The sequence below is a fragment of the Coenobita brevimanus genome, chromosome 48 (assembly GCF_032717465.1).
Source record: "Coenobita brevimanus isolate Jiangsu-jjx chromosome 48, ASM3271746v2, whole genome shotgun sequence".
Lineage (NCBI taxonomy): Eukaryota > Metazoa > Arthropoda > Malacostraca > Decapoda > Coenobitidae > Coenobita > Coenobita brevimanus.
In genome coordinates, this window is record NC_137001.1 from 21,730,673 (window position 1) to 21,753,790 (window position 23,118).

At 43.1% G+C, this 23,118-nt stretch overlaps 2 protein-coding genes across 2 annotated transcripts; both read right to left on the reverse strand.

The window, feature by feature from the left end:
• Positions 1-203: 203 nt before the first annotated feature.
• LOC145399198 (UBX domain-containing protein 1) lies at positions 204-7,507 on the reverse strand. Its single transcript, XM_080271886.1, has 8 exons — positions 7,367-7,507; positions 6,672-6,802; positions 6,258-6,354; positions 5,753-5,876; positions 5,007-5,134; positions 4,068-4,296; positions 3,379-3,568; positions 204-2,678 (listed from the first exon to the last, which is right to left on the reverse strand). Exons 1-8 carry the CDS (start codon positions 7,414-7,416, stop codon positions 2,641-2,643), a joined length of 987 nt encoding a protein of 328 aa, XP_080128012.1. The 5' UTR covers positions 7,417-7,507; the 3' UTR covers positions 204-2,640.
• A 2,243-nt stretch (positions 7,508-9,750) lies between these two features.
• On the reverse strand, positions 9,751-23,043 carry LOC145399326 (oplophorus-luciferin 2-monooxygenase non-catalytic subunit-like). Its single transcript, XM_080271984.1, has 6 exons — positions 22,854-23,043; positions 12,840-13,237; positions 12,122-12,208; positions 11,457-11,598; positions 10,326-10,451; positions 9,751-9,896 (listed from the first exon to the last, which is right to left on the reverse strand). Exons 1-6 carry the CDS (start codon positions 23,041-23,043, stop codon positions 9,751-9,753), a joined length of 1,089 nt encoding a protein of 362 aa, XP_080128110.1.
• Between the last annotated feature and the right edge of the window lie 75 nt (positions 23,044-23,118).

Consider the following 23,118-nt stretch of genomic DNA (forward strand, 5'->3'; position numbering starts at 1 on the left):
TGTATCTTTTATCACACTTTCTCTGCCTGAGCAACAGTTTGGTGGTGGTGAGAGATACCTTCATGTGGTGGCACTAGTCAACTGTGCCTCAAGATGCTCAGAATTTTCCCAATCTTAATTGAAACCTTTTTTCAAATCCATTCTCTACTAAATGCAGCATCAGGCAATCAACAAATTGCGGAGATGAAAACAACACATCTCTATTCCACTTTATCAGTTATGCAAACAACAGATTAAAACATTCGCCCACATTAATAGGTAAAATATTAAGCAATATATTAACCCCTTAATCACATAACATTTTAAAATTTTATTCTTGCTACAATTATGCCTGGTGGTCCAGCAGGTTAAGATGCTCCAACTGAAGGGTTTACATTCAAGGAGTGGTGGTTGTTAATTTTCTGCTCACATGCTGCCACTCAGAGATTACTGAGGCTGGTTCCTCTTGCCTTAAATTACTGAGACTGAGTGGCCTCATCCCAAGCCCCTATGCTCCTGATGGGGCAAAAAGGGCTTGGATAGATGGATAGATAAAGACAGATGGGTACAGATACAGACAAAAAGTTAACATCACCATATCATCATCATCATCATCACCATGCAGACCACCTTTTCCCACCTAAGGATGGGGTGAAGCTGGGACCAGGGTAAGAAAACACTCGACAGAGGGAGAAACCAACCAAAAGTCAACCCAAATAAATGGGCCACACTCTTATTCACTCAACACTTAAGCCACCCAAATCCTGACTCCACCCCATAGGCACCTTTTTTTTTTTTTTTTTTTTTTTTTTTTTCCCATGCTGCCTCCATATGATCCTTTTTGCTTGAACCGTTTTACTCCAGACCTAATATCTAATTCTAGCCTGGTGGTCTAGTGGTTAGGGCACCCCAGTCGGAGGGATGGCTGTGTGCAGGCTTGATGCCAAGGAGGTGACTGCAGGCTTTCCATATAATGCCACTATGGGGAGTAGGCTGGGCATCTACCCTTATATATAATGCACTACTGTATCCTAGCCTCAAGCCCTACACAGCCTTGCATAGGTTTGATCCACCAGAGGACATCACTCCAGGTGGGGCATTCTGGCCACTATACAGTAGTCAGCTTGTCCTCATCTGATGGAACTTTTCCACTCTCACATCTTTCTCTAACAACTGTCTGATCTTACAACTCACGAAAATTGAGCAAATAACAAATGAGATAAACACCCGAAACTAAACATTGCTAAGGAGGCGCTGTTGTTTGAATACAGGCATACCCCAGTTTAACGATGTAACTGGTTAGGTAAAACCCCATCGTTTGGTGAGGTATCTTATATCCGGGTATTTTTAACATGTAAAGTAATGTGGAGCATTTACAGTCCAGCCTTGGGTTTCCCCCCAAACCAAGCCCAAAACCCACCCAAATGAGCCCCAAAACAAGTTTAAAGCCAATCTAAATGGCTCTCAAGGAAGATAACCTAGGCCTAACCCCTGTAAATAACTCACTAAAACCAACAAATAAAATTTGAAAATTGTCAAATATATGTCTGGAAAAAATAAAGCTTAGTAAACTGTACCCCAAAATGACAAAGATCACCCCACCTATGGCTAAAACACATTAATCTAAGTCTAAAATGTTTAAATCAACTCAAGCACAAAATTTTAGTCTAAAATATTATCAAAATCAGTAAAAAAAAAAAAAATCAAAACCCACTGTTAAACCAGGATTTGGCCATTATTAGGCGGGGTATGGTGATATTTCTACCGCCATCGTTAAGCTGGGGTATCGCATCTAGGGGTATCATATATCAAGGTATTACTGTACTATGTTGTGGCTGCATAAAATTCATTGCACCTTGGTCATGAAGCAGGACTAAGTCTCCTTGGTTACTAGTCATTTCCATCCTCCAACTGGGTCACTTAACTTGATTATCTACTGTGTTGTGGTTGCATAAAATTCGCTGTGCCTTAGTTATGAGGTAGGAATGAGTCTCCTTGGTTACTACTCAAATCAAGTCTCCAGTCTGATTACATCCTGTCATCAACTGAGCTAAGAAGTGTTCAGGATCTCTGTCAAATCTGTGAGGTGACTGGAGGTTTTCCGACTGAGTAATGGCATCAGGCAAGTAGGCTGTTTACCTACTTTTAAGTACTATACTTCATTCATCTTGACTTGGCCAAGATTTTCATCCTTATGCAGCATCCTTTACACAGCTTAGTGGCAGCAAAAGACAAGACAATACTTTTACATCGTTTCCACAACACCTCATTTCTATTATCATATTGTATACATTTTTACTTGGCCTAAAACTGTCATCTGTTCAACTGGAATGCTAAGCTCTAACAACTGATTAACACTGGCATATGAGGCTGGCCACATGAAAGTGCTATGGAGATGATGTAGAGCTGTAGCATTGTCTTTTTCTGCCACTGAACCACATAAAATAAGCAGCAAAAGGATGAAAATCTGAGCCAAGTTAAGATTAAAAGAATATAGTGTTACTCTATTGCTAAAACAGAACACTCAAGATGAAAACATGACAGCCTTAGGGCAAGTTAGAGTAAAACAGGTAAGGACTGTGGCAGCTGTCAATCTAACTGCGACATGCTATCCACTAGACCACCAGGCAGTCAAGCTGAAGGTTAAACTTGATATTGTGCTTACTTAGACACCATTAAAACTGCCGATGGAACGAGACCTGGAAAAGAAAATTACTATGTTAGCAGGAACTAAGACAAAGTTTATCTTAAATATATATTTTATATCATTAAAATGGTGCCATGCTTCCTCTTAAGGAGTTCTATACTGAGGTCAGCCATGGCATAGCTGATGTTTTCTAAGACTGGAAGCTAACCAGATGCCAAAACCAGGTAATTACTTCACAACAGTTGCTGGAACTGTTGGGAAAAAAGAAATTTGTGATGAGTAGTAATATCTGTAACAATGCAAGACTCAGCTTGGATTGTGACTCTAAGTACAGACACTGAAATGAAATACCGCCGTGCAACTGTACTTGTGGCTGAACGTTCCCTGCCCGAGAGTGATGACTGTGTGTTGGTTACCAAGCTTGTAGCCACACTTCACTGTCATGGTAGTACCTCCCAGGGTTCATGGTAGCCACTCAACTACCCCTTTCATCCATCTACTACCTCATTTGTTCTAATTCAAGACTGTGAGGAGTTCTGAAGAGGCACATCCTGCCTGGTTACACAAACATTCCACAACTCCCTCTTGATCTTTCAAATGGAAGACAGTGGCAATTTAAACTTGCATTAAACTGGGTTCACATTTAAATGAACCCAGGGCAACAACAACTACTGGTACTGATAAAACTGTAACATTTTTAAATATTTCATCATCATAATCACCACTGTCATGATGACGATGCTGCTGCTCACCTAACACATCCAGTGGTTTATCCATATCTTCATCAGTAAATATCTTGCGTGGGAATGACATGGATAAATTAACCGGCTGCTCGGCCCCAGCCCCATCCTCACGGTTGAGGCTGATCCATAAACGCACAGCAGAAAGCGGCTCCTTTGCCTGAAACTCCTTCACCATTGGCGTTCCACTTGGTAACCGAATCTGTGCACGAGAAGAATTGGCCTATTTTTTTTTCATCTGACAGGACATGGTCAAATCTAAATACTAAGCTGTGCTTGTGTGAAACTCCTTAAGCCTTTGTTATTGCATGAAACTTAAGACCTTAGTTATATGGTAGGAATAAGTCTCCTTCGTTACTAGTCAAATTAAGTCTCCAATCTGAAAGAAAGCATCTGGTTAGTTTGCTTTCATCTGACGGAATGGGGCCACAGCTTGAATACCCGGTACCCACTGGCATTCCTGACGACAGGTAAATCTGAAGGTAAGAGACAATGATTAGTACAAGTGGTGGTCTATTGATTAGTATGCTCCTTACATGAAAATAAAAGGAGTTGATAACAGGTATATATGAGGTAAGGCCATAAGCAAGTGCCAACAATTCCCCGCCAGCATTCTGTCCTGCCTTCCATATTTCTCATTCCTACCCAAGAGATAGAGCAAAACAGCTGAAGGATAACCTCAATACAGAACTGTACTGTACCTGAAGCCTAGTAGTGTTATATTCCTTCTTCTGAGCTGGCGTTGTGGGTTGTGGTGTGGGTTTAGGTGCACTACTGCTGCCATCTCCCTCTGTCTTGTTAGCAAACATTGCCTTCCTTGCCTGCTTGTCCCTCTCGATTTGTTCCTTCACTCTCTGCCGGGCCAGTTTGTCTTCGATCTTCTCGCGCCTTCGTTCCTCAGCGATTCGCTTCATTTCCAGCTCCTGCATTCTGAAAACAAACACACTCAAATAAAAATCAATAAATCATCACAATTCTTTTTTCCGCTACACAGGATGAGGCAAAGGAAGAGTCCACAGAATAAGAAAAAACCTAACAGAGGAGGAACTAATCAACAGCAGCCCAGGGAATTGAACTATACATTCATTCACACGTAATTCAAGTAGCTAAATAAAATGACATCATACTAAGGTTGGCTATGGTATTGGTGATGTTTCCATGGAAGCTAAACCAAGCGCCAAAACCAGCTAATTACTTCACAAAAGTTGATGGATATATTTAAACAAACTGCCTCCACGTCATCGTGTCCTCTGCAATCACAATGCCTTCCCTCCAAGTCCCACCACCCTCAATCACACACTGTACCTCTCCAGCCCATCCTGTTTCCTCCTCTCCTGGCTATAGTACATTAAAAATGCTACCATAACTTACATAAGCCTCTTTTTGGCAATGTCTTGATCCCTCCATCCATAATCCAATCCTTTTCTGTCCCACCAGGAGCATAAGGGCCCAGGGCTAAGCTAATAAATTCCCACATACACGGTAAGGGTGACCAGCCTCACTTGACCCTAAGTTTTATGTGAATATAAACCTTAGTCATCCCTTGGATGTAAACCCTTGCAGGCCACAACCAACTGGATCACCTTAACCGACTAGACCACTGAGTATCTCTCCATCTATCCAGCTCTACAACAACTTACACACGCTTCCTCTCGGCAATTTCCTGACCCATCTGGATGCGACGCTTCTCTCGTTCTCTCGCCTCTTTCTCCTCCTCTTGCTCCCTTTCCTTCCTTCGCTGCTTAATCTTTTCTTCTAATTCTCTTTTCTGTAGGAAAAAAGAGAAGGGATTAGTTTTAATACAGTATTTCATCATCATCATCCTCCTGCTCTCTTTCCTTCCTTCACTGCTTGACCTGTTTATGCCTGTGATGTGAAGTCAGGATTCTGGGGGCTTGAGCGGTGAGTAAATGAATGTGACCCATTTAACCAGGCAGACCATTAGTTAGTTTCTCCTACCTACAAGTACAGTACATAACATACCCTGTGTACAGATCCTGCATCCCCTTGTGGTAGACAGCACTTATGGATGTATGTCTGGTGAGGGTTTATGAAAGATGTTGTTTGGCTGGAGGTTTAGGATAATGCATAAAAAGAACATTAAAAAGGCTATTCATATGAAGGTACAGCATTACTAAACACTAGTGAGGTCTTGCTGAACACTGACTGAACACAGAAAGTGATGTACTGAGCAAATATTAACCTGAATTTTCTCCCCTGACTGAACAGAAACAAAACACAAAAAAGAAACTACTAAACATAAACAAACAAGGATTCACTGAATACAAACTGAACAAACAAACAAGCACCTGAACACAAAAACTAAACTCAAACAACAGAACTCACTGAACACTCACAAAAGATCTTACTGAACACATGCACTAACCTTATGTCTTTTCTCCTCCTCAGTCAAAGGCTTCTTCTCCTCAGTGGATTCTGAGAAATTCGAATGCCCTGACTTAACAGCATGGAATTCAACTTCTTCCGAGGTCTTGAAGAGCTTACCACAACTGAAACATATATTAAGTAATCAACAATAAGCCTGGAGGATATAAGAGTGAAATGTATTGGCGATGTGATGAGAAGGGGTAGATAGAGATGGTTTGGGCTAGTGGAGTGGATAGAGGATGACAAATGGTTCAGAGCGTGAGAGATGTGAATGTTGAGGATAGAGTTACAATAGGCAGGTGAAGAAAGACCTGGGATGAGGTCATACATTGTCAGCTCAGGATTAATGGACTGAAAAGAGAGACTGCTAGGGGGAAAGCTGCCATTAGGTGACCAAGGCAAGCATGCTGAAGCCTTTATAAAAGAAGTGAATGAAGAAGCTACAAAACAATAAAAAATCTGTGCCAAGTTAACGTGAACAAACTACAGAAAAAAACACCTACTCATCACACTTGATTGACTTGGCTTCTTCATCTTCCTTCGCCTCTGAGGTACTGCTGGTGCCTTCAGCTGATTGCTCCCCTCCTTCACTCTCCCCTTCTGTTGGATCAAAAGGTCATCATCATCTTTACAATCATTATTTGCATCTTCAACATCATCATCATCATCATCCTCATTATCATCATAGGGTGAGGTAGAGCCCACAATAAAAAAACAATAATACCAACTCACACACCTACCTCATAAATCTCTTCAATTCCATCCCTCCAGCTCATTCACGTACACTCTTCTACTCAGTCTCTCATGCTCTTCATTTGGCCAGTCCACCTCAATGTTTGTTTTAATACTTTCAACCACATAAATAATGAAAAAAAATCCAAGTTATTCCATCAAAACTACAGTACACCACAAATCACCTGCTGTTTGTTGTTGTTGTTGTTTTGATTCGTCGGCTGGTGGATCGTTTATGCCGGGATCATCAGCGTGGGCCAGTATCCACTCCATCGCAGCCTCCACACCGCCCCCAGTCGCTGCGATGGCCTTCTTTCTGTGTGGGGTACTCAGTTTTAATTTTGGTGGTTATTATGTTTAGTTACAGGGCAGTGAAATAGGGGGGAAGGGGGACAGGGCAACATGGAGGCGATTTGTTTGTGGTCACCCCTTATGGGATTAAGGCGTCTGGCAACAGTCAGATAGATAGATACAGGCCTGCTCAGCCACACAGACCTGGGCTAACCTTTTACAACACTAACTGTATAATTATCGGTAAATCAGCAGACCTAACCCAGTCTACCTAACTAATCTATATCTACCTATCTACAACCAGACGCCTTAATCCCGTAAAGGGTGACCACAAACAAATCACCTTCATGTTGCCCTGTACCCTGCCATTGGGTTGTCTTACCTCCACTCCCCTCCCCTCTCATGTATCTCTCCATTCCATCCCTCAATCTCATCCTCAGTCTTCCCCTTCCTCACTTCGTCTCTTTCACACACACACACTCCTATTCAGTCTCTTCACATGACCAAACCATCTCAAAATTATTTCTAAATCTAGTATATCCATATCAACACCTGCCGGATCCATGTGTCCTTATTTTGTCAAACTTACGCGCTATTTTCAGAGAACCCCATCTCCAACAGAGTCTCCAAGGCCGACATGACGTAGCTTTGATGCTATATGAACTTATAAGGCCAAAACAACAGCCTTAAAACCCAAAAGAGATCCAATATTTTTTGCCAGTAACGAAACAGGCCCTCCTGGGGTTGTTTATGGTTGCCGAATCAAACACAGCAAAACCCGCTAAACCTAATACAAAAATATACAATAAGTTATTCAGTAAAGTTGCTGTAGAAATTGCTACTGTCTCTACCATATCCCTAATCCGATATCAATACTTCCATAATAACCATCAATTTATCGTAACTAGAGATTAATATTGACGCTACATGGAGGGAACGATCTAGCGGAAATATATGCTAGATAGCAATTTCTGGAGCTGCTGTTGTCTTCAAGGAGTCTGGTGTTCCACCTCGGACTGTTTCTTCTTGTGGCTATAACTTACTATATAGTCTTATGATACCTATTCCACACATTTTATCGTATTGGATTAAGAATATCAAAGAAGGTTCCAGTCTCCATTTCTTATAAACGTGAAAATACACTAAAACAATATAATTTAAGATGGTATGACGGCATATTGACAACAACCACTGACTTGATTTTCCTAATAAACTTTGATTTCTTCAATGTAATGCCACCGTTAAGTAACTCCACACTGAATGGCAGGCCAAATGGTTTCTTGTTGCCAGAGAAACTATTTACTGTGTTCCGTGGTAACCATAAAACCCAAAGGACGTCCGGTGATCTTGTGAGTTTGAGTGACCTCGCTTTAGGAGAGAGAGAGAGAGAGAGAGAGAGAGAGAGAGAGAGAGAGAGAGAGAGAGAGGAATCTATAATAATGAGAAAAAAAATGACAGAAAATGACAAAAACGTACAAGCAGATATCACTTATAATAAATGGTAAAAACTGTATCAACAGAGAGAGAGAGAGAGAGAGAGAGAGAGAGAGTATTATCAAGCCCTTAATTACATGTAAATGATAACTACCTGGTTATTTACCTGGCTTTTTACTAATGAAGCCAACCCAATCTAACTCAGTCTAACCCAACCAATTAACGTTAGATTTGTTAACGAGGATAGGTGATGGCGCCCACCATCCACTCACCTGATGTAGTGCTGCCTATTTCTTCCTTCACCTATATCATTCTTTTTCTGTGTCTGCCTTCGTCTCTTCCTATTTCGCACCATCATCCACTCACTTGATGTACTGCTGCCAGCTTCTTCCTTCACTTTTATCATTCATATTCTGTCTGCCCTCCTCTCTTCCTATTTCTCACCATCATCCATTCACTTGATGTAGTGCTGCCTACTTCTTCCTTCACCTTTATCATTCATTTTTTGTCTGCCCTCCTCTCTATGTCTCACCATCATCCACTCACTTGATGTAGTGCTGCCTACTTCTTCATTCACCTTTACTTCACTTTTCCTGTCTTCCCTCCCCTTCCTATGTTTCCCATCTTTCCTGTCAAATTTTATCACTCTCCTTTCCTCTTCAGGTGGCTTTACAGTATGACAAGCCTAATGGTTTCCTGTAAGCCAGGAAACCATTAGCAACGCTGGGTGGTTACCATAGAACCAACCCATATATGTTCCCTACGTGTCAGCAAGTGGGTTGGCGGAGGGTTAGTGCCCTTCCCTGTAAAACAACTCAAAGACAAACGGGCACCCTTTACGGGATTATGGTCTGGCTGTTGACAGAGATAGAGATAGATAGGTAGATAGATAGATAGATAGATAGATAGAGAGAGAGAGAGAGAGAGAGAGAGAGAGAGAGAGATGGACAAGTTACACCAGGTCTGATCAGATTACACAGACTTACATTAGGTTAAACTGGGTTACATTGTTTCATTTGGTTAATTTACGTTTTATTAGACTGAGTTACATACCATAAGGTTAAGTTTATCAAGGACAGTTGTTAAGGATCAATTCTACATCTATAGCGTAAGTTTATTAAGGACAGTTGTTAAGGATAAGTTCTACATCGTTAGATTATACTGAGTTACATAAGGCTAAGTTAATTAATGACAGTTGTTAAGGATAAAGTCTACATCAAGTTACACTAGGCTGAGTTACATAATTCAACGTCTGCCTAAGTTAATTAAAGACAGCTGTTAAGGATTCAAGTCTAGCTAAGTCAATTAAGGACAGCTGTTAAGGATTCAAGTCTGGCTAAGTTAATTAAGGACAGATGTTAAGGATTCAAGTCTGGCTAAGTCAATTAAGGACAGATGTTAAGGATTCAAGTCTGGCTAAGTCAATTAAGGACAGTTGTTATGGATAAAGTCTACATACATTAGGCTGAGTTACATAATTCCACGTCTGGCTAAGTCAATTAAGGAGAGTTGTTAAGGAATCAAGTCTGGCTAAATCAATTAAGGACAGTTGTTATCGATAAATTCTGCATCAAGGCCGTGGATCGGCGTACCATCAAAACAGGTAGAGTCTTCATGCAGTACCCTCATATAGTCTAAATCCATCACCAGCCACTTCAGGTTGCATGCACACTCCAAGGGATTGTCTGTGGAGAGGGATAGACAGGTAGATAATTGATAGATAGATGGGTAGATACTAGAGATAGAAGGGTTGATGGATAGATAGATAACAAGTAATAAGATGTGTATGTTCAAAGTTCACAGAATTTGTAGTTATTACCATCCACTTCAGACTCTCTCTCTCTCTCTCTCTCTCTCTCTCACACACACACACACACACACACACACACACACACACACACACACACACACACACACACACACACACACACCAACAATACGATTTTCTCACAACCTGCCAATATTCCTCCTCAGCATGCCACCCAACCACTTTCACCAAAGAGTGTAGCGTCTGAGGCATGTCCCTTAACGTATTTTCACAGGTTCCTTAGTGGCGCCTGGGCCCACTAGACCACCAGGGGTTAAAATACGAAGCAAACAGACAAAATACTCACTGATAATATAGAACTGAGCTGTACCGGAGGGGAAGGCTGCTTGCTGGAAGACTGGCTCCCATACGTGTTCTGGTAAGTCAGTCAACTGGGCGTCCACCAAGCGTAACTCAGTGTTGCTGTTGAGTCCTGGGGGAAATATTGATTCTATGGCTCCCTTAACTCATTCTATGGCTCCCTTAACTCATTCTATGGCTCCCTTAACTCATTCTATGGCTCCCTTAACTCATTCTATGGCTCCCTTAACTCATTCTATGGCTCCCTTAACTCACTCTATGGCTCCCTTAACTCACTCTATGGCTCCCTTAACTCATTCTATGGCTCCCTTAACTCACTCTATGGCTCCCTTAACTCATTCTATGGCTCCCTTAACTCATTCTATGGCTCCCTTAACTCATTCTATGGCTCCCTTAACTCATTCTATGGCTCCCTTAACTCACTCTATGGCTCCCTTAACTCATTCTATGGCTCCCTTAACTCATTCTATGGCTCCCTTAACTCATTCTATGGCTCCCTTAACTCATTCTATGGCTCCCTTAACTCATTCTATGGCTCCCTTAACTCATTCTATGGCTCCCTTAACTCATTCTATGGCTCCCTTAACTCATTCTATGGCTCCCTTAACTCATTCTATGGCTCCCTTAACTCACTCTATGGCTCCCTTAACTCATTCTATGGCTCCCTTAACTCACTCTATGGCTCCCTTAACTCATTCTATGGCTCCCTTAACTCATTCTATGGCTCCCTTAACTCACTCTATGGCTCCCTTAACTCATTCTATGGCTCCCTTAACTCACTCTATGGCTCCCTTAACTCATTCTATGGCTCCCTTAACTCACTCTATGGCTCCCTTAACTCATTCTATGGCTCCCTTAACTCATTCTATGGCTCCCTTAACTCACTCTATGGCTCCCTTAACTCATTCTATGGCTCCCTTAACTCACTCTATGGCTCCCTTCACTCACTCTATGGCTCCCTTCACTCTATGGCTCCCTTAACTCACTCTATGGCTCCCTTAACTCACTCTTTGGCTCCCTTAACCCACTCCATGGCTCCTATGACCCATTTTAAGCTTCTATGACCAGTCGCTCTTCCCTGGGTGGCATAATACAAGCAAAAACACCAATTTCTCACCTGACACAAATTCTTCTTCAACATGTGCAATGGGATTCGAATCGAGGTTCAACACTGCAATATCCGGACTTATAAATTGCAAGGCGTCTGTCCGAATGATCTCCAGGTTATTGTTGCTCAGGTCCAGTGACGTAAGGACCAGCTGGGGGTGTAAATGTGTGGGATTTTAACACTTCTGGTCCTATGACATCAACATACATACATACATACATACATAAATACACACACACACACACACACACACACACACACACACACACACACATTGTATAGAATTTTAACACTTAGGTTTCTATGACACACACATACATACACACACACACACAAACACACGCATATACATACATACACACATATATACACACTAAACGTATAGAATTTTAACTTAGGCCCCTAAGACACACACACACACACACACACACACACACACACACACACACACACACACCTCCACCCTCCCACACCTCCTACACACACACACACACACCTCGACCCTCCCACACCTCCTACACACACACACACACCTCCCCCTCCCTTCCACACCCGACCCACACACACACACGTCAAGCAAAACAACACCGCTCTCACTTTGCGTGCGCGGGTGTAAAAATCACTCACACACAACACACCCACGCTACAAAAAAGTTACAAAAAAATACATTTACCTGTTGTGAGAAGTCATAGGCTGCGATGTGTGATATTCCTGTATTTTTTAGGCTGATTTCGAGCAAGTTTGGAGAGCCGTAGAAGGCCTGTGGGAAAAATGAAAGTTTATGGAGCTATGGTAGTGCTTGGAGATAGGTAAACAGATAGGTAGGTAGGTAGGTAGGTAGGTAGGTAGGTAGGTAGGTAGGTAGGTAGGTAGGTGGGTGGGTAGATAGGTAGACTGATAAATAGGTAGGTAGGTGGGTTGGTAGGTAGGTAGGTAGGTAGGTAGGTAGGTAGGTAGGTTGGGTGGGTGGGTGGGTGGGTGGGTGGGTGGGTGGGTGGGTAGGTAGACTGATAAATAGGTAGGTAGGTGGGTTGGTAGGTAGGTTGGTAGGTAGGTAGGTAGGTAGGGAGGCTGGCAGACTGACTGATATACATAGATAAACTGATTGACTGATTAACAGGTAGGTAGGTAAGTAGGTAGGTAGGTAGTCAGATACACAGATAGATAGATAGATAGATAAATAGACAGACAGATGGACAGACAGATAGACAGATGGACAGACATGCAGGCAGGCAGCAGAGAAAGATACAAAGACAGATACAGATGAATAAATACATCCATAGACAGACAGGCGAACAGACAGACAGACAAATAAATAGATAGATATACAGACAGACAGACAGATAGATTCACTGACAGACGGACAGACAGACACAAAAAATCTATAGTACCTGGTCACCAAGAGCGATGGTGGGGTTATGACTGACATCAATATACTTCAGGCTGGAGGAGGCGAGGTCAGACATATGAATTAATCTATTTTCAGACAGATCTATCGTCTCCAGCTTCGTGCAGTAGATAACCTCGTCAAAGGGAAAGTACTCTAGGAAGTTGTCCGTGATGCTAATGGATTCTAGGTGAGAGTAGGAGTAGTTGAACGTGAGGGCGCCAATGTTTACAAGATTCGTGTGACTGATTTCCACAGCACGGAAAGATACTTGGCCAAAGGTGGTTGAATCCAGACGCGTTATGTCCACCCGATTTTCAGAAGGGTCCTTGACGATTCTGAAACGGTTGTAGGAATGGAAGGGGAAGTACGCTTGGAAAATCTGACTCAACTGCTCGTCATCTGTGACACGGGAACAGTCCAAATTCAAATCAAGATCGACAAATTCGCACACACACGGAGAAATATCATCAGCCAGAGGACAGGGATAGTCATCTCTGGTTTGTATTTCGATTCCTGCGGCCGAATTCAAAGTTAAAATCGCTAAAAAGAGGATATAAACGGATCCGGTAGACATTGTTGATGACTTGCGCGTTAGCTCACGACTGCGCATCTCCTTCGTCATATCTTCCTTTTATACCGTACTGGGACACACACACACACACACACACACACACACACGCAAATATGTAAAATAAAATACCGGTACCGTATGCTCATTTGAACGTGAACCCAGTCGACTGCAGGCCCAAACTCCCATTGTCATGCAGGATAGGGAGTTAAATGATGCTAGGGTGTGTAACCAGGCAGCGGAGCCAACCAGTTATATAGATGCCACCACGTGAAGGCGTCTCTCTACACCACCTCATTGCAGACACCGAAAAAAAATAGCTGAAAGAGTGGCTGATAAGAGATAACGGAGATGAGAAATGACATGTGCACTACCTACAATGTCGTCAGGCTTATATGCACGTACCCCTCCTCTCTCTCTCTCTCTCTCTCTCTCTCTCTCTCTCTCTCTCTCTCTCTCTCTCGATAAATAGATAGATAGACAGACAGATAGATATACAGAACTCGTGTCCAGTACAGTGCGTAAAACCAGGCATCATAGACTAACTAGGAGAGTGTATGTGAATGAGGTAGAAGCGGGAGAGGGACGTGGAGACCGCGGATGAGATGAAGGAATGGAATAGAGAGGTGTATGAGAGGGGAGTGTGAGCTGGGGGGGTGGTGAGAGACTAACTAGATGTGTATGAGTGAGGTGGAAGGGGGGGAGGTAGAGGAAGACCAAGGGCGAGATGGAGGGTTGGAGTAGGGAAGTAAATGAGAGAGGGGTGTAAGTGTGGGGGAGGGCAACGAAATGGCAGGGGACAGGGCGACATGGAGGCGATATCTTTGTGGCCACCCCTTATGGGATTAAGACATCTGGCTATAGAAAGATAGATAGATGGATAGATAGACAGATAGGTAGATAGACAGATAGACAGAGGGTATGGTGTGTACTTTTACTGGCCTTACTCCCAGACAGACAGATAGGCAGACAGATAGATAGATAGACTGATAGATAGACAGACAGACAGATAGATAGATAGATAGATGGTATGGTGTGTACTGTTACTGCCCTTACCCCCCCCCCCAGTCTTGGAATAACACCAGCTCTACTAAAAAAAAAAATACGGGACGGAAATACCAGGCTATCAAGACACCTGGTATATTCCCAACGTGGAGTGGTGTGTATGCATAAATGTCACAATAGATTAACACTGGAATATGATGCTAGTCACGAAGAAGTGCTATGGCCTGGATGTGAGGTGAAAAAAGGCGAGAATGCTAGACTGACACTGGAATATGGTGCTAGTCACGAAGAAGTGCTATGGAAATGATGTGAGGTGAATGAAGGAGAGAATGCTTTGGTACCAGAATACATTAACGCTGGAATATGGTCCTAGTCACGAAGAAGTGCAATGGAAAGGATGTAAGTGAGGTGAAAAAAGACAAGAATATTTACAATTCAATGCCACCATAGATTAAAGTTGGAATATGATGCTAGTCACGAAGAAGTGCTATGGAAATGATGTGAGGTGAAAGAAGGCGAGAATGCTTTGGTACCAGAATACATTAACGCTGGAATATGGTGCTAGTCACGAAGAAGTGCAATGGCCTGGATGTGAGTGAGGTGAAAAAAAGGCGAGAATGCTAGATTGACACTGGAAAATGGTGCTAGTCACGAAGAAGTGCTATGGAAAGGATGTGAGGTGAAAAAAGGCGAGAATGCTTTGGTGCCACAACAGATTAACACTAGAATATGATGCTAGTCACGAAGAAGTGCTGTGGAAACGATATAAAGAAGCAGCACTGTCTTTTTCCCTTAAGCTACGTGAAATAAGGTGCAAAAAGACGAGACTCTGAGCCAAGTTAATTTAAAAGGACTATAGCCAGCAGGTGTTTACTTTCTCAAGGTGGAGAGACACAAGCGAGAAGGCTGATAAAATAACTTAACCTTGGATTGTGGGGAAAACTATTATTATCATTATTATTATTATTGTTATTATTATTATTATCTTTACTACTACTACTACTACTACTACTATTATTATTATTATTATTATTGTTATTATTATTATCATTATTATTACTAAATTTACTACCACTACTACTACTACTATTATTATTGAGAGAAAAGAGGAGAATGGGAGCGATTTATGGTAAACTCTATGTGTGTGTGTGTGTGTGTGTGTGTGTGTAATTCACCGAGTCGGTCAGGATCACTTGATGGTCGTGATCACTTGATGGTCGTGATCGTCAGCTTTTACCCTCCCGGAAGGGAGCTGAGAGCTCATATAGTCCGATCTAAGGGCAAGGCTGTGACCTTCACACACGCACACACCCGTCCCCTTGCTCCAGGGGGACAGTAACCACCCACTTCGTCAGTGAAACTTTTCGCAACCTGAGCGAGGCGCGAACTCCCGTCCACCAGTTGGCGAGCGAGAGCGTTACCACTGCACCAGCGAGCGGTGTGTGTGTGTGTGTGTGTGTGTGTGTGTGTGTGTGTGTGTGTGTGTGTGTGTGTGTGTGCATCACCATTGTTCTCACACGTCATACACATTTCTTAGCTTAATGAGAGAGAGAGAGAGAGAGAGAGAGAGAGAGAGAGATGCACAGGGAAAATTGTCCACGATATGACTGTACAATAGACAAATACATCTATCTATCTATCTATTGCCAGACGCCCTAATCCCGTAAGGGGTGGCCAGAAACAAATCGCCTCCATGTCGCCCTGTTCCCTGTCATTTCATTGCCCTGCTCCCAGCTCACATCCCCCTCTCTCATATACCTCTCCACTCCATCCTTCCATCTCATCCTTGGCCTCCCCCTCCCTCTCCCCCTCTAGAAATACATGTTAGCTATTATTAAGCGATATTAGCTGTTATTGAGCAAGTATGTTAAGATTTATTAGTTACTGAGCAAGTTTAGCAATATTAGCAAGTTTTTTTTAACGAGTCTAGCGGTTTGTGCACGAGCTAGATTGACACACTGCATCTGACGTCACACCTTGGCAACTCTCCCACCCACAAGCCTTCCCTTGCAACTTCCACCGAAATTACGCATTTTCTGAACACTGTGTGGCGCTGAAGACTATATATTATTACTGACGGTGAAATTTAATATACAAGTTACATAGATACTCAAGGTCGAGGCACAGAAATCCATAGTTTCTGTGGAATTTTGATTTGAAAGTGAGGTATGTTAATTTTGGCCGATACGTATCAGGCCTAAATATTTCTGAAGTCTGTGGCGCTGAGAATTATCTATTTCACTGACGGTGGAAGGTGATATAGATGTTACACAGATTTTTGAAGATGGGGACATAGAAATCCATTTTATTTGAGGGAATTTTGGTGTCTGAGTGAGGTATCAGAATATGGACTATGTCAATCCAAAATAGTTGCACCTGGTCCAATAAAAAGGTACAAATAAACCAATAAATAGACAGAGATAAACGATAAACAAGTATGCAGTGTCATTATTGGGTAAAGAAATATGCAGGTTGTGTGAAGAGTAGAGAAAATGTGAAAACTGGAGCAAATGTGTGAAGTGTTAATTCTTGTGCTTGTGTCAGGAACCCAAAGAGTTTTTCACCTCTTTTCATCTGACGGAACTGGTAGGAACGAGGTAGGAACGAATCTCCTTGGTTACTAGTCAAATCATCCCTCTATTCTAGTTGTCCGGTAGGAACAAGTCTCCTTGGTTACTAGTCAAATCAATCCTCCTGCCTGACTACTTTGAATACTAAGTTGTGGAGATGTGAGGCAGGAATGAGTCTCCTTGGTTACTAGTCAAATCAACCTTCCAATCTGTCTACACCTGGCCATTAACTGAGGCAATAGGAGCACAATTTTAATACTAATTTACGTGGCTGTGGGGTAGGCATGAGTCTCCTTGGTTACTAGTCAAATCAACCCTCCAACCTGACTATACCTGGTCATAAACTGAAGGATCTTTGTTAGGTTAGAGCAGACTCTCTCTCTCTCTCTCTCTCTCTCTCTCTCTCTCTCTCTCTCTCTCTCTCTCTCTCTCTCTCTCGTCTTTCACGGTCTCCAGAAAAATGATGATGATGATGACGGTCGTGGTGGTGGTGGTGGTGATGATGATGATGATGATGATGATGATGATGTTGATGATGATGATGACGGTGGTGGTGGTGGTGGTGGTAGTGATGATAATGATGACGGGAGTGGTGGTGGTGGTGGTGATGATGATGATGATGATGATTTGGCTCATTCTCCCAGTCTTCTTTATTATATTTCACTCCATCTCGAGAATAATAATAATAATGATTATGATGATGATGATGATAATAATGATGTCAGGCGCGGTACGACAACTCGGCTTTCTCTATTTACAAGCTAAGTTGCTAAGTCAGCGTTTATTTTTGCTAGATGTAGATATTAGCGACAACTTAACGATAATATACTGCCTCTCTATGGCAAATCTAGTGGTATCCAATTCCAAAGAGCTATGGTGGTTATCGCCCCATTTCCCTAGTTAGCTGCATCTGTAAAATGATGGAAAGAATTGTTCTAAATAGGTCGTTGTACAAGACTGGCGATCGTCTCCTAACTTGCATGGTTTTCTAAAAAGGAAGGCAACGAGTGATTGTTTGGTCAAGTGTCTCAGTAATACTAGATCAACGTGCAGGCCATTCACCGACTTGAAAGGGGCGTTTGAAAAAGCAAACAGGGAGGTAATTCTGGAGGAACTGGTGGCCAAAGGGGTTAATGGGATATTACTTGGGTGGATAAGATCTTATATATCTTCATCACCAGTCAGCAAGGGTTTGGTTGCTGGGACAGTTTTATGACCAAAGAGAAATGGAGCTGGACACTCCACAGGGAGGTGTTTTCAGTCCATTGCTTTTCAATGTACTAATGGACAAAACTGCACGCCACACTTTCCCTCTAGGCACGAAAGTAATTATTTATGCTGATGATACATTCCTCAAGTGCCAACCCCTTCCATTTTACGTGATGCCCTGCACCAGCTGGAGGCTGTGTGTACACATGGCACTCGTTATCAGCGAGTCGATAACCAATGTTCATGGATTACAAAAGCATTGCAAACTCCCATGTATAAATTCTACTATACGAGTGAGTACCTACAAATACCAAGGAATCCAGTTTGGTTATCACAAAAGCTCAGAATTGGCGGGATTAGGCCTATCAGTTGGATTTTTATATTCTTGGATGAGATGGAGGGATGAAGTGGAGAGATATATGAGAGAGGGTGTGAGTTGAAGCGGGAATAAGAGACTGACTAGGAGTGTATGTCAGCGTGATGGAAGGGAACACCGATGATGAGATGGAGGGATGGAGTGGAGAGATATATGAGGGAAGGGATACTGGAGGAAGAGTGAGAGACTGACTAGAAGAGTGTATGTGAGTGAGGTGTGGGGGAAGACCGAAGAAGATGTCGGTGGATGAAGTGGAGAGATGATAGGGGGAGGTATGAGTTGGAGGGTTGAACTGGAGATATATGAGAGAGGGAAGTGTGAGCTGGAGGGAAGGCAGACAAATGGCATGGAGGCGATTTATTTGTGGCCTCCCCCAGTGCTGGCTGCAGGATATTATTTAATCTGCTTCAAAATTAATGGGGAAAACTAAGGATTTTTTTTTCGGGGGGGGGGGTCCTAGCCAGACGCCCCCTCCCTTACCACCGCCCCTGACCATGCACCCCTTACGAGAAAGAGGCGTCTAGGTATACAGATAGATAGATAGAGGGCAGACAGACAGATAGATAGATAGACAGATAGATAGGTAAATAGATAGAAAATTAGACAGACATACAGACAGTTTAAACAGGACCCATATATAAGAAACCTAGCCATATATTGTTTTTTATTTTCAGTTTTTTACAAAGTTCCTCGGACCTCAGCAGCACCTTTTTCAAATTCATTTTTGTATTATTTTTGTCCACGATTGATTGGGGGGGAATATTTTTGTACACGGCACCATTAATTTGGGGGCTTATTTTGACCATGACGAATTTCTAGCGGTTTCTCTCATGTCTTTAGCCACGTTTGCTAGACTTGGCAACCTTACACACACATCGAGCTGTCAGTCTTTGTGTAACCTTGGTGAGAGGTTGTTGTCCTTCTCGCTCGCTTTAATACCTGGTAAGTGTTTATTTTTATTTATTTTAACCACTAGAGGGCTGCAGGGGGACGCCTTCACGTGGTGGCACCGATATGGCTAGGAGGTGGAGCTGCCTGGGTATACAAACGTCCCTCATCCCCTCCCCATCCCTTGAAAGATCTGTTGACTCTGGACATTATGGGAATTCTCAGCCTGCAGTCCACTGGGTTCACATTAATATGAGTCTGAGGTTGGATCTACCGCCACTTCAAACACCACACTCCTCCTCCTCCTCCTCCTCCTCCTACTGTGGTCGTAGCAACAAAAATAGTTGCAGTAACATCATGCTGGCTACTTAAATGTGTGTGTGTGTGTGTGTGTGTGTGTGTGAGAGAGAGAGAGAGAGAGAGAGTGAGTGAGTGAGTCAGGAAGCGACACATCTCACTTGAACTAAACCTGTGCGTCTCTACTCAGATTTTTTTCGTCGTAGTCCAGATTATTTCACGCAGCTCAGTGACGAAAAAGACAATCCTATGAATCCAACGACTCTACATCCTTCCACCGCACTTCTTCGTGACTAGTATCAAAGTCTAGTACCAAACGTTTACAAATCAGCATTCAAGATGGAGAGATGGCAATTTTAGGTCACGTTAAAGTAAAAAAAAGGGATGGTGTGGTATCTAAGGGGTATTTTTAGGAGCGGCCTTGTCCATCTGTCCCGTCTTAAAGATTTTCAAACGTGGTGCTTCGTTCCCGTTGATTTAAGTGACTTTCAAGAAGCCACACCGCACCCTACCACATCCCACCACATTCCTATCACACCATACCACACAAAATCACCCTTACACCACACCACACCACACAAAATCACCCTTACACCACATCACACCACACAAAATCCCCCTACATCACACCACACCACACCACGTCCTACCACACAAAATCACACCTTCACCACACCCAACCCCATACCACACCACACCACACCACACAAAATCCCCCTTACACCACACCACACCACACAAAATCCCCCTTACACCACACCACACAGCACTACACAAAATCCCCCTACATCACACCACACCACACCATATCCTACCACACAAAATCACCCCCTTCACCACACCTAACCCCATACCATACCACACCACACCACACAAAATCACCCCTTACACCACACCACACAAAATCCCCCTACACCATACCACACCACACCACACAGAATCACCCCCTTCACCACACCCAACCCCATACCACACTACACCACACCACACCACACCACAAAAAATCACCTCCTTCACCACATCCAACCCCCCACCACACCACACCACACCACATCAAGAGTATTAACCGATTGATCCTGAAGCATCAACATATAATACTCTTTGTACTTAGAGAGAGAGAGAGAGAGAGAGAGAGAGAGAGAGAGAGAGAGAGAGAGAGAGTCCCAGTTAAATCAGATGAAAACAAAGGGTTAAAGAAATTCCCTAACATCTCATCCTTACCGATTTATTTTTGGATACGACTGGCTATGATTTTTTTTTTTTTTTTTTTTGGCGATACTAGAATGATTTAACACAGAAAAGGACGGCTAGGTGTAATAAGCAAAATAAATCGCTTAGGAAGAGGTGTTAGGGAGCTTTAGCATGGTGATACTAGAATGATTTAAGTAACAGAGAAGAGGACGGCTAGGTGTTATAAGTAAAATAAATCGCTTAGGAACAGGTGTTAGGGAGCTTTAGGATGGTGATACTTGAATGTAACAGAGAAGACGACGGCTAGGTGTTATAAGTAAAATAAATCGCTTAGGAAAAGGTGTTAGGAGCTTTAGGATGGTGATACTAGAATGATTTAACATATGCGTTAACACAGAAGAGGACAGGTAGGTGTAACAGGCAAAATAAATTTCTTAGGAAAAGATGTCAAGGAGCTTTAACATGGAGATACTGGAATGATTTAGTAACACAGAAAAGGATGGCAAGGTGTAATAGCCAAAATAAATCGCTTAGGAAGAGGTGTTAGGGAGCTTTCTCAACCTGATGGGCCAACAAAGGTGAATCTTGAAACGCAGTTGGGGTTTAGAAAAAGACTTGGACACGTGTTGGTGTTGTGGGTGTGGCATGAAGGGATGGTGACTGATAATAACCACTCTCACTCTCACCCCCCCCTCCTCTCTCTCTCTCTCTCTCTCTCTCTCTCTCTCTCTCTCTCTCTCTCACACACACACACACACACACACACACAGATATAGATACATGCACACATACAATATTCTCTCTCTCTCTCTCTCTCACACACACACACACAGATATACAGACATGCACACATCCTCTCTCTCTCTCTCTCTCTCTCTCTCACACACACACACACACACACACACACACACACACACACACACACACACACATACACACACACACACACACACACACACACACACACACACACACACACAGATAACAGACACATGCACACATTCTCTCTCTCTCTCTGTATGTGTCTGTGTGTGTGTGTGTGTGTGTGTGTTGCAAGCAGATGTACACGCCAATCACACGTGTCATTCATATGTAGCCAGCATGATAGATAAACAGATATACTAGTAGATAACCCGATAGATATAAGCCTGATAATGCTCTCTCTCCTTCTCGGTGATGGAGAGAGGGGCGCCTTCACGTGGTGGCATCTGTAGAGCGTGTCCGTGGGTCCTAGTCTCAACCGCAACGAAAATTACGAAAATACTGTTGGTCTTATGAGGGAATTAAGGACTCCATTTTCCCCATAAGGTCTTTAGTAATTGTAGGTCTGAAACGGCTGAGATTTGGACCCACGTAGATATAGCATTTGGCTTAAAATTATTCCCTCGATTTGACTAGTAACCAAGGAGACTCAGTACCTCATAACTAAGCGAACAGAGCATAGGTACCTGTATAGCAACAAACTCTCATCCCTCTTCTGTCCAACTCTCTAATGCAAGAGTTAACCGTTACTCCCAGTCCTTCATTTATGCAACAGGTCAAATCTGGAACTGTCTCCCTCTGTATTTCCTACTTTTTATGATCTCCAGTCTTTCAAACGCAGTGTGTCCAGGCATCTCGAAATGAACGGATTTTTAATTTGGTTCTCTTTTGTATTGTTTTTGTTTTTCTCTTGGAGGGAACGGTATTGCGGGCTCCTGGCCTTTGGTTCCTTCTTTCTTGCATAAAAAAAAAAAAAACTAAGTAAACAGAGCATAGGTATAGTGAAGGTGATGATGAAGGCTGTACTGTTATCTGATCGCCTTGAAAACACCAACACACAACATGTACACGTGGCATTGTTGTGGGCGTGTCATGCTGGGGTACTGACACAGATAATATATCCAAGTGGTATTGAGCCAGCACCCTTACCTATGTACCACACCCCCTCTGACGCGCCCACACCACCTCTGACACGCCCACACCCCCTCTGACACCCCCACACCCCCTCTGACACCCCCATACCCCCTCTGACACCCCCATACCCCCTCTGACACCCCATACCCCCTCTGACATGCCCATACCCCCTCTGACATGCCCATACCCCCTCTGACACCCCCATACCCCCTCTGACACCCCCATACCCCCTCTGACACCCCCACATCCCCTCTGACATGCCCATACCCCCTCTGACGCC

Excerpts from the sequence above, each read along its gene's own strand:
- LOC145399326 (XM_080271984.1), bottom strand. The coding sequence starts at position 23,043 with ATGGGGGTGTCAGAGGGGGTATGGGCATGTCAGAGGGGGTATGGGCAT. Across the intron at positions 11,599-12,121 it reads CCTATGACTTCTCACAACAG|CTGGTCCTTACGTCACTGGA; the intron begins GTAAATGTATTT and ends TTACACCCCCAG. Across the intron at positions 9,897-10,325 it reads AGCTCAGTTCTATATTATCA|ACAATCCCTTGGAGTGTGCA; the intron begins GTGAGTATTTTG and ends CCCTCTCCACAG.
- LOC145399198 (XM_080271886.1), bottom strand. The coding sequence starts at position 7,416 with ATGTCGGCCTTGGAGACTCTGTTGGAGATGGGGTTCTCTGAAAATAGC. Across the intron at positions 6,355-6,671 it reads ACAACAACAACAAACAGCAG|AAGGGGAGAGTGAAGGAGGG; the intron begins GTGATTTGTGGT and ends TTGATCCAACAG. Across the intron at positions 5,877-6,257 it reads AAGTCAATCAAGTGTGATGA|TTGTGGTAAGCTCTTCAAGA; the intron begins GTAGGTGTTTTT and ends TATATGTTTCAG.